This window comes from Cyprinodon variegatus, unplaced genomic scaffold, assembly GCF_000732505.1.
Source record: "Cyprinodon variegatus isolate N-32 unplaced genomic scaffold, C_variegatus-1.0 Scaffold535, whole genome shotgun sequence".
NCBI lineage: Eukaryota > Metazoa > Chordata > Actinopteri > Cyprinodontiformes > Cyprinodontidae > Cyprinodon > Cyprinodon variegatus.
Window position 1 is genome coordinate 571,468 of NW_015150988.1, and position 11,488 is coordinate 582,955.

The following is an 11,488-nucleotide window of genomic DNA, read 5'->3' on the forward strand; positions in this document are numbered from 1 at the left end:
CTTTTTTCTCCCAATTCTGTCTTTAATCTCAGAATTCTGACTTTTTTCTCCCAATTCTGTCTTTAATCTCAGAATTTTGTCTTTAATCTCAGAATCCTGACTTTAATCTCAGTATTCTGACTTTGTCTCCCAATCCTGTCTTTAATCTCAGAATTTTGTCTTTGATCTCATATCCTAACTTAAATCTTAGAATTCTGACTTTTTTTCTCCCATTCCTGTCTTTAATCTCAGAATTTTTACCTTAATCTTGGAATTCTGATTTTAATCTCAGAATTCTAACTTTTTTCTCCCAATTCTGACTTTAATCTCAAAATTCTGACTTTTTTCTCAGAACTCTGACTTTAATCTCAGAATTCTGACTTTTTTCTTAGAATTCTGACTTTTTTCTCAGATTCCTGACTTTAATCTCAGAATTATGACTTTTTTCTCAGAATTCTGACTTTAATCTCAAAATTTTGGATCTTAATGTAGAGGAGCACTATGAATGAAGAGATGTGGGAGCACTCAGCTTCACTGAAAAAAGATGTGAGTTGTTTGGGTGGGCCAGTAACACATTGGTGGAAAATTATGGAATTAGTCGACTTTTTACATTCACGAGGGGTCCCAGGTGATGCTATTTCAATAATGGAAGAGCAAAGGGTGATTAAAACAAGAGAGCTAGTTTAGTCTCTAATACAGACATCACTACGGCTTGATTCTAACATATTTGTTAGCTGTCAGAATTCAGTTCGAATTCTGAGAAAAAAGTCAGAATTCTGAGATTAAAATTAGAATTCTGAGATTAAAATCAGAATTTTGATAGTAAAGTCATAATTCTGACTTTTTTTCCCTAATCCTCTTCCGTAGATTAGTGTGTTTTACAAAAATGTATAATTTGTTTATATAATTTATGCTAGATATTCAACTAAAGGCATGTTTTGCCTTCTCAATATTCAAGTTAACGATCAATCGATTACAAAAGTAGTTTGATTATTCAATTATTGATTAATCATGAATAATCCGATTAATTGTTTCAGCCCTATTATATTTCTTAATATAGATCCATTTAGGTGATTAGGTTAGGAATTCTTATTTTTATCTAATTTTTCAAAGATTATTTGAACAATGCACAATAAAAGATACAGTACAAGCAAATTACTCAATTTAGTAAAAGTTAGTTTAAGGTATTTTTTTCCCATACAATTTAAGCTTTTGGCTTTCAGCGCGAACCTTGCCTCTCACAGTATGGCGGACTCGCGGAACCAGTGACGTCATACAGCCCAGCTCCGCGCCCAATCACAAAGCACGACACATCCGTCAGAAGAATGCGCTTCCTTTGTAAGACATGTGACATGTTTGGGTTCTAGTTACTGTTGCTCAGTAAGATGTGGATGTCATATATGTAATTTAAACCTCCCGGTTCACCCAATGAAGTCTAGGGGATTATAATGTATTATCTTCATAAAAAAAGACTGAAATCCTCAATAGCATTAACCAGTGCTTCACGTACAGTTAAACATTTGTCAACTTTCGAGCGCTCGCTCTAGCAAACGTGTCAGGCAGGTGAACAAATCCAACCTACCCTGGAAGAGCCACGAAACGATATCGACCAATCAGCAAAGGCTATTGAAAGAAGGAACCGACTCCCGCCAATTCCGACTTGGGAGCGCGAGGCAGTCAGCGGGGTGAACAGAGGGAGTGCAGGATATGCGGAAAGACTCCTAGTTATGATTATGTGAATTAAAGTAGAGTTACATGACGTGTAAATAGAAACAAATATATCAGTTCGCTCGTTGGGGTGGTCATTTCCAGTGTTTACTTTATTTTTGCTTATGTGTTAAATTTGTTTAGCCGCACAACATTGCGACCGAAAGAGGCCCCGGTTTAGTAGTTGGGATGTTGGCCGCGGAAAACGCATCTGTGGACGGACATTTGGCAGCATCGACCCCCCACAGAAGAGGTAATTACTTGTCTAAAAAAGCTCAACATTGTTAAAGCTTGTAATACAAATGTTAACAAATGGGCCAACAGTGAAGCAAATACTTATAACTACGATGTATCAGTCGAACAATGTAACTAAAGCTGTTTTTATTAGTGTGTATCGCATTGTTGGGATTTTTTTCAAGATTTCCAGTAACCGACATCCTTACGCCTTTCTTAGTTCTCATAAACTGGTTGTTTGGCTCAGAAATCTCTTACTGACTTCAAAGTATTTGAGTTATAAACTGACTTTAAAACGTATTTGTAAGGACAGAAACATTGAAACGAAGTTACTTTGTTCAGTTGTCTTGTTTTCAGTTTGTTTTCTATATTATTAGTTAATCATGATAAAGTTTGTAGTTGTGTAGCAAATTAGTTGTCTAATGTCATTAAATTAGCAGGCGAAGCTAGCCATGTAGCATGGCTGTGAGGCTAGTGGTTCGGATGGAAGCTGTTCTCATAACTGAGCTGTCAGGCCTCCTCTCTGGATTTAGCTTTATATCCATGTCTGGTTGCTGTTGGATAACATGTTACTGGCGTGTTGTGCGGGTTTTCTGAAGGATAATCACCCATTACCTGATGACATAGAGGTGCTGCAGCCTCTGCAGACTGGATCCGGTTGGGCCTCTAGACCAGAATGATAAACAGGTTGGCGGGATTGTGAACATCCAACCTGTTGTTGTGCTGTTAGCACACACATGCTGCACATTGTTATGACTTATAAATGCATCATCATACAGTATCAGGTATCAATCTTTACATTTCTAATCTGCTGGCTGTGCATTAGCCATTCAGTTAACAGAATATATCACTGTGATCCATTCACCTACATTATTGTCATTAATATTCCCAAAGCTTCATTACTGCTCTTTTTTACACATCTGTTTCAAACAAAACATATTTGCAGATTTGGTCAATTCATTTCTAATCTGTTAATTTTCTTTCTTTTTCAGGCATGGATTGCAAATCGAGTAACAATGCCAACAAGAAACTTATTCAAGGTAAAACCTGGCTTTAGTTGTTCTGCTGTTTAAAGACAAACTGAATGATCAAGAAAATTCTAAATGTTTAAAAAAAAAAAAGCTAAATAGTTACATTAAGTTAAAAACGCAGCTTGGATTTACTGCCTTCCCAATTGATCAAACCTTGATTATTGTCTAGAGCGGCAGTTTTATGGTTAATCAGCTACATTAGTCATTAATTGAACAGAAAATCAGCCAAGCTCACTCTTTTTGTGACACTCATTTATACTTTTTTTTTTTTTACTGCAGATTGATTGTATCATCCAAGAAAGAAATGTAAATGTTAAAACATTTTTATTAGAACCACTAGAAAAACTTTCTGTATCTTAATCTGTTAACATCTGAACAAATTTTAGAGATTAATGTTATATCACAATATAAAAAATCCTCTTTAATAATGTAGCAAATAGTTATCTTTATTTTTATTATCATTATTATGATTTTCAGTTAAAGGTTCTGCTCTTTAGTCCACCAGTGTGAAGTATGTGGAAACTGTCACCAATCTATCACTGTTAAACATATAGATGGTATATTAATGAGTTTTCCAATCTTGTACATGTTTTCTGTTTTCTGCTTTTCCTGTCTGAATAGAATGTTTCACATCATCAAAATAACTTTTTTGTTTGATACAAACAAATATCTAGATAAACATAACATGCAGTGTCAGAATGACATTTCATTACTTAAGTTAATAAAATACTTTTCAAACCAATTTTTGTTTTTCTTCTAAGCTAATCTGCTTTCTGCTCATCACGAATATAAGATGGCAGGTGTTTTCCTCTGTTTAAGACAGTTAGATTTACAGCGAACCACTTTTTTTAAATGTTATTTTTTAATTTAGTTTTTAAGTAAAATATTATTCAGAAAGATGAACAGATTAAGCTGAGGGGATAATTAAACAGGTGGAGATCATTGCACTTTTATGTGACTTTCTGTTTTCCTGTTTTCCAGCTCGTCTCCCATTCAAGCGCCTGAACACTGAACCGAAAGAGAACCAGCCTCCCAAACGTCCGTGTACTCATGCCTGCCCCGGATCCAAAGCCCCAGACACACAGGACGAGAACGAGTCTTCTCCTCTCTCCGAACGCAGCGGCCCGCCTTTAGTGAATGGCCGCGGCCCGCTTGACGGCTTCCTGAAGCGCAGGTGTTCTGCTTCCTCTGCGTCCTCGGACAATAAAGTGGTCATCGATCTGACCGAGGACGACAACTCCTCCCCTGTAAAGAGCGCCAGTTCTCCTGCTCCAGCCTCTTCTCGTCCCACAGCGAAAAAAAAGGATCAGCACAAAGACAGAAAAAGCGGCTCCGGCCCATGCAAAAACGTTATTGACTGTCCTAAAGCACAAACTGCAGACTGTGTTGTGATTACCAGCGATGAAGCGGAAGAAGAACAAGAGGATCAGCCCACCTCCATCTCTCAGCTGGATACTTCTCAGGATTCAGACAGCGAGCCAGAGGAGCAGAGCAAGTCGGGAAATGTTTCCAGTTTGGGAAATAAGTCGACACAGTCGCCGTCATCGGCCAGCTCCATGTCTGACAGCTCACCAGAAAACACCAAGACTGATGTCTCTGCGTCTAAAGTATGTACCAGTGTGTGTGCTGCTTTTTTTGCTTGTCTGAATTATGACTCGACTGATTGAGTACTTCTACGTTTTGATGTATATGTCCCTTGAAATATTATTTCTGTTACAGGAGCCAAAGACCCCGAACACCCCTCAGATACCAGCAGATCAGAGAAAGATCAAGAGACGCTCACTAAAGGTTAGACATTTTATGTTTAGCTCACACTGGGAGTGCTTACAAACACAAATTTTTCTGGGGCTTTTCGTAGTCCCGTGATCTGGAAAAATTGCTTCGATAATCAATAGTAATCAATATGTTTATGTATTAATTAGTGTTGCGCCGATACCAGCATTAGGCGGGGCTCGATACAGCACTTAAATGGTGGTATCGGTATGGGTCAGTACCAACAATAGGGCGCCGATACCACTTTAAGAGCCAAACGTTTATTCAACTATTGTCACCCATTCCAGGTAGGCAATAAAAAGTTCTACTGGATTCACTTTGTTTTAGTCTTTTTTTCTGCTTCATAAAGGTAGGCAGCAGCTTAGCAAAGCCATGATGGTGATTATTTTACATCCAAGTAGTCTGCAGTTCTTTATTTATAGACGCACATCAAATTCAAACAGGTGGTATTGGTATCGGCCAATACTGTACAGCCAGGTATCGGGGCCAAAAAAAAAATGGCATCTGCATAACACTAATATTAATACATTTTGAAAAACATTTGGATTCCCAGATTTACAGTAAAGAAAAACTTAATGTTAATGTATTTAGCCTAATAGGATTCATATGCTTACTTCAACCCTAGACTGAATGATTGCAGCAATATGCAATTACAATGCTATTACTGAAAATCTAAATATTGCATTCTATGAAGCAATTCTTTTGTAAGGTGGCTGCCAAATGATTTAGTAATCAATCAATTGTTAAATGCAGTATACAGCCTCTGAAACACAAAATTAATTGAAATAAAAAAACAGTAGAAATGGTGATATATATTTATTTATTACCGGTATTAAAGTAATTGTAGTCATAATATTCTACAAAACATTTCATCCAAGTAGCTGGTTCCAATATTGTTCATACTGGTATTTAATTTTTCTTGTTTGATTTCTCAAGGAGCTGGAAAACTTCCTGCTTTTTCGTGAAGTTTGGGTTCAGGCAGCAAGAAGACTTTATTGTGTATTTGTAGAGTTGTAGATTTTGCATATTTTTCTCCTAAATGTGTGTTTTGCTTTCTTAGTGATTTGCTGCATTTTCTTTTATATTTGCATGTTTATACTCTCGTAAATGTGGGTGTTTCTACTCATAAATTTGCCACTTTAAACTCAAAAGTGAATTCCTTTTCTGAAAGCCGTAATTCGTCATCGAATAGAAGTGAATGTGAGTCAGTAAAGAGTCTAATTTGTGGATCGGTGTCTTTCAGCTACTAGAAAAGAGGATAATATTAAGAACTTGGGGGAGTTCTCTAAGGAACGGTGTTACTTAAAACAGTTACTAATTACTTTTCCCAAAGAGTAACTCAGTTGCTGAGTAACTGATTTTGTAACCCAGTTATTGTAACTAAGCAGTTACTTTTTTAAATCGACAATCTCAATGAATTTCTAGGATTTTTTTTATTTATCTGACCTTTCAGGGCTCGATGTGAACTAGGGATGCACGATATTGGGATTTTGGCCGATATCCGATATGCCGATATTTTAAAACTCATGTAGCCGATAACCGATATCGATACCGATGTTAAAGCTGGACAAAAATAAGTAGTCATTGAAAATAGCAGTTTTGTTATCCATTTTTAACACTTTGAAAAATAATATACTCAAATATATTTTCATATGCTGATATCAAATTGATTTTTAAAAACACGGTATCGATCTATTTTACTTTCAAAATCTTGTGAAGTTTTATCGTTCTGTTACAAACTCTCGTGATATTTTGCAAATTCTTGTGAGATTTTGTTAGTATAATGGATTGATAGCGCGTCAATATATCAACATATAAAAATATGGCAAAGTTTCGTGAATTTTCGGGGGATTTCGTAGCATAACGATGACATATAGCAATATTTCATTAGTAAAAGAGATTGATATGGTGTTTTTAAATGGCAATATATCAGCATATGAAGACATTGTGATATTTTCATGTATCAATATTTTTTCCCTTGTCTTTAGAAGTTTTTAAGTCTGTAAAAAAGAAGTTTTTGAGGAAGAAGTATTTTTTTAGACTTTAGAAACTCAGAAGCTGATCAAATATCGGGTTAAATATCGGTAGGGTGGCCGATGTCCGATATTCAGTTTTAAGGCCGATACCGATAGGGGGCCGATTTTATTGTGCATCCCTAATGTTAACCATCGCCCGATTCTCCCGGCAGAAGTAGTTTTTATTGTTGGGAGTACAAATTTCGCAAAAAAAATTATTTATCACTCAAAATTACTTTAAAATCACCGGCATTCGATGAAAACGATCCAGAAGCGTTGCCGGCGCCATTTTTGTTGTTTTGTTCACATTCTCGCGTGATTTGAAAAGCTGGTTGATTTTCCGCCAGGTGCCGTGGTTTTTGTCCACCTAGCGGTAATTTTGATGTAGTTAGCAAAACGACAAACAAGCTAGAAAGCGCTATTGTACCTGCGTTTCTGTATCATTTCGTTCGCATAATCACTCAGAAATCACCTACATTCAAAGAAAACGACCAAAAAGTGTTGTTTTAAGTTTTTAACCTGTCATGATTTTTTTTGTCTTTTTTTTTTTTGTAGATTTTTAACATTACAATTAATATTTTTCCAAGCACACAACAGTTTAAAGCAAAGTTAAGTTTGAAAAGAATGTGCAGGAAGGATTGAAAAGCATGTTAACACGGTAATGTAGGCTTGAGTTCATTATCTGACGCATGCATATACACACCAGGAACCTGGAAAACTAAAAAATACTGAATTACAAAAAACATTTAAAAAACAAACATGTTTCATTGATATATATACAAAAATGAATATTAGGAACTATATTTATCACACATTATACTGGGCAAGTAAAAATTGTTTCAGGGCAAATGAAATGTGAAAGTCACTTGCCCAAAGGGCAAGTGGTAAAAATCCTTAACGTCAACCCCTGACTTTCAGTTGAACTGGGAATTTAATTATTGAATATAGAATATTGAATAACAAATTATGTAATTAAATAAAGAAAATGACTAGAAATCTGAAGATATACTGGAATTCACCATTCTGCTTTGTGTGTGGCCCAAGACCCTCAATTACAAAATATTTATGTAAATGTGATTATTAATTTTTAACATTTTTATATTAAAGGAACATTAAAGCAAATTAGACCCTTTTGCACATGAAGAAGTTTATTTGGCTAAAAAATATAAGAGAAACACTAAAAATGCTTTGCAGTGATGGTGAGACGATGTAATGTAAAAAGCAAATCACAGGAACGTTTTATATTTTGATTTTAGAAAATCTTTGCAGTTTAGAAATTTAGGTATAACTGTCTCTGCAGTAGAGCTGAAACAATTAATCATGATTAATTAGGGTTACTGAAGTAATCGGCAACTAATATTAATGTTTAATTGGAGTATAGAGCGTTTAGGTGACAGAGCAACCTACCTTTATCAAGAATTATACCAAAATTGTGAAAAATATGTTAACAGTTTGCATTTAAGATGGAAAAACTTTTTTATCTTTCAATATTCTATATTTTCACCTGCTTTAATTTAATAAAAAGTCTTCTTTTAGAACCTTTGGCTATCTTGATTATTAAACAATTAATCGATAAGCAAAATAGTCTGAAGAGAGGCCATTGCCTCGCTTCCTTCCTCTCTGTGATCAACCATTATATGCTGAACATCCGCCCACTCTACGCCCCCTCAGCAAATCATATTCCTTTATCTTAGTTTTTATTCCGCCCCTGCACTGAAAAATCTCTGCAACCAAGAAAGTACCAGTTTGATTTGTCAAGTTCAAACAATGTGCTGCGTTAGATTGCAAGTAAGGTAACTGCGTTTATTCAAGGTAATTTGAACTTGACAATTCAATTTTTGACAATCTTTGGAAATTCAACGCTTGTTATGGCCTTACTTCCAAAAGACTGGATTTTCAGGCAGGTTTGAACTCAGTTAGTAGAACCTGGAAAAGCTTAGAAACATTACAAATATTATTTTATTTGTTTAAAATTGGGATATGTATTGAATTTTAAAAGCTCAGCTATATAAACTCCATTTTTTTATTTTTATTTTTTATTGTATGTCCTAGTTGCTCTGAACATTCAGTATTTGATAATTGGTGGCAGATACAATCTCCCATTGTAAAAATTGTCCAAACAAGTAAAAAAAAAGAAATGTTTTTCTTCTATTATTTGAAGTGTCATGTCTGATTACAGAGTTTACAAGAGCAAGAAGAAAGGCTGAGGCTGCGACAGGAGAAGGAACGGCAGAAAGAAGAAGCCAAAGCTGCAAAGGAAAAGAAGAAAGAAGAGGCTCGAAAGCTCCGAGAGGAGAAAGAAAAGGAAAAAAGGGAGAAGAAGGAAAAAGAGGAGAGAGAAAAACGAGAGAAAAGGGAAAAAGAAGAGAAGGAAAAGGCAGAGAGGTTAAAAGCAAAAGAGGAGCTGCGGAAATCAAAGATGGAGTAAGTCCAGAAACTTATCGGTCCTTTTTATCCTTGATGGTGTTGATCAGAAACTGGATGTGACATTATTCCTCCACTTCAGGGCAAAGCTTGAGGAGAAACGCAAGAAAGAGGAAGAGAAGCGGGTGAAGGAAGAAGAGAAAAGGATGAAAGAAGAGAAGGATGTAGGTGTTTTGTCGAAGCTTGTATTTAGGTGATGTAGATATGATTTTAAAAAAGCAGAAAGTTTAACTTTTGGACTGTTTCTGGTTACAGCGGCTGAAAGCTGAGAAGGCAGAAATAACCCGCTTTCTACAGAAACCAAAAATCCAGCAGGCGCCGAAGGTCAGTAGGTCTCCTTTATCTATAGCCTGTTTTGTTTTTATACATTTATTTGTATTTTAATGCTTCCTTCAGTTTCAGGAGTTATTTATATTCCTCAGTATTTGGTGGAATGACCTTCAAACAGTCTGAGGTCTGGGGTTTCCCTCCATAAGTTTATCCCAGCGGTTTGCTGCCAGAACTGCTGTGACAGAGTCAGGGTTCCCAGCCGTCTTCAGATCAGCGCATTGTGATGGCGTCTGAAACCTACCAGGACTTTGGTGTCCTAAAGCCGCTAATCTGATTGGTTGATTCCTCTTTATCAGGGTTTGGCAACCCAAACTGTTCAAAGAGCCATATTGGACCAAAAAAACAATCTGTCTGGAGCCGCAAAAATGTAAAAGTCTTTTATAAGCCATGTACGGTAAACAGGCTCTAAGTGTATTAGCCCACTATAAAAAAAATTACTATGTGGGCTTAAATATATAATGAGCGTTCATTATTAAATATTATCCTGTAGTAAATGTCACATCATGTGACTACTCTGCTGTACCATATTCAGTGCTTTGAGTTTAAATTCGGTTCCAATATTAATGTATTAGGTTTTGCTGTGTTGATGAAATCATAGAAACACACTAAAGATACCAGTTATTTTTATTTTGAAGATTTTGGAGGAAAATGGAAGAAAGTTTAGCGCTATAAAAGGTTAAACTTCTGAACTTGGAGGGTCATAAATGATTTATCTTCATTATTCTGTTACCAAATCAAAACAGTTCAGTTGATCACAACTGATCTAAAATGGATTTGAATGATTTTATTGTCAGAAGAAAAAAGATAAAGGCATTCGTTTGGAAATCTGTTTTTTTCTTTTTCTTTACAATCTACGTTGTTGATGCACCTTTTATCAAAGTCCCTTTAATGCAGCTTTTACCTTATCTTGAAGTGGGTTAAGCTAAATCTACACCCTGGTGATCTGTTCTTATTTAAGCTTCCATCTGTTTTTGTCTCCTTATCATTTCAGACTCTCGCTGCTGCGTGTGGGAAGTTTGCTCCGTTTGAAATTAAAGAAAACATGTCCCTGGCGCCTCTTTGTCGGGTTCAGTGTGAGGACTCGGTTCTGGAGGAGCTGGACCGGTGTTTGGTAAACCCGGCTGAAAACGCGAACGCACTGAAAGATTGGATCGGACAGAAACCCAGGTGGTCGGGGCCCACTCAGCGCAGACATGCTGACCCACAGGGGTGAGACTGGAAACACTAACCTGCCTAGGGGGCTGACATAGAAACCAGATTTACTGTTTGGTTCAAAGGATCTATTAAGATTCAGAAACAAAAGGGAAGAAGAACCATTAAAACCCAAAATAAAACCAACAGCTTCTGCTGCTGTGGCTATTTAGTAAAACCTAATTTCTTTGCATTATTGTCTCTGAGGAAACAGGAAAACTGGCTTTTTTTTTTCTTTTTGGTAAATTAAATGGTTTAATGTATAAATAAATGTAAGCTTGTGGTGTCACTTTCCTCAGGCTATTTTGGACAATATTTTCTCGAGCACCTTAAAAAAGAAAATAAATTACCGGTACAAGAATAAATTAAAATAAAAACAACTAATACTTTTAAAGCATTGATGCAAATAAAAACTCTTTCTTGGAGCTTTCCGATGAACTTAGATGATCATGTTTTAGTGGTTGAATGACTTCAGGCGATGTTCCATATAAGCATAAAGCAAATATGAATATTTAGTGTATTTAGTTCATATTATTTTAAACATCTTTTATACATCAAAAAGTTTTATATCTTTTGTTTTTTTTTTATAATTATTTTAATTATGCATGTGGAATGTAGAGAAAGTCTCCCCCCACTAGGGCTGGGCAATATGGCAAAAATAAAATATCACAATTTTTTGATTATATTATTGTAATCTCGATTTTATCACGATTTTTTTTAGATACGACCAACATAACTTCATTTACATGCAAAGAAGATTAAATAAATTAACAAATTTATTCAAATTAGAGAATCAAAGCAGTG

The 11,488-nt window shown here is 35.7% G+C and overlaps 1 protein-coding gene across 1 annotated transcript in view; it reads left to right on the top strand.

The window, feature by feature from the left end:
* Positions 1-1,634: 1,634 nt before the first annotated feature.
* Positions 1,635-11,488, top strand: part of chaf1a (chromatin assembly factor 1 subunit A) — a 17,175-nt gene continuing 7,321 nt past the window's right edge. The window contains exons 1-8 of the mRNA XM_015391330.1: positions 1,635-1,939; positions 2,913-2,960; positions 3,933-4,558; positions 4,671-4,739; positions 8,919-9,163; positions 9,246-9,327; positions 9,419-9,487; positions 10,485-10,702. Of these exons, the coding sequence (XP_015246816.1) occupies positions 1,876-1,939; positions 2,913-2,960; positions 3,933-4,558; positions 4,671-4,739; positions 8,919-9,163; positions 9,246-9,327; positions 9,419-9,487; positions 10,485-10,702 (1,421 nt within the window). The 5' untranslated portion in view covers positions 1,635-1,875. The remainder of the gene's footprint in view (positions 1,940-2,912; positions 2,961-3,932; positions 4,559-4,670; positions 4,740-8,918; positions 9,164-9,245; positions 9,328-9,418; positions 9,488-10,484; positions 10,703-11,488) is intronic.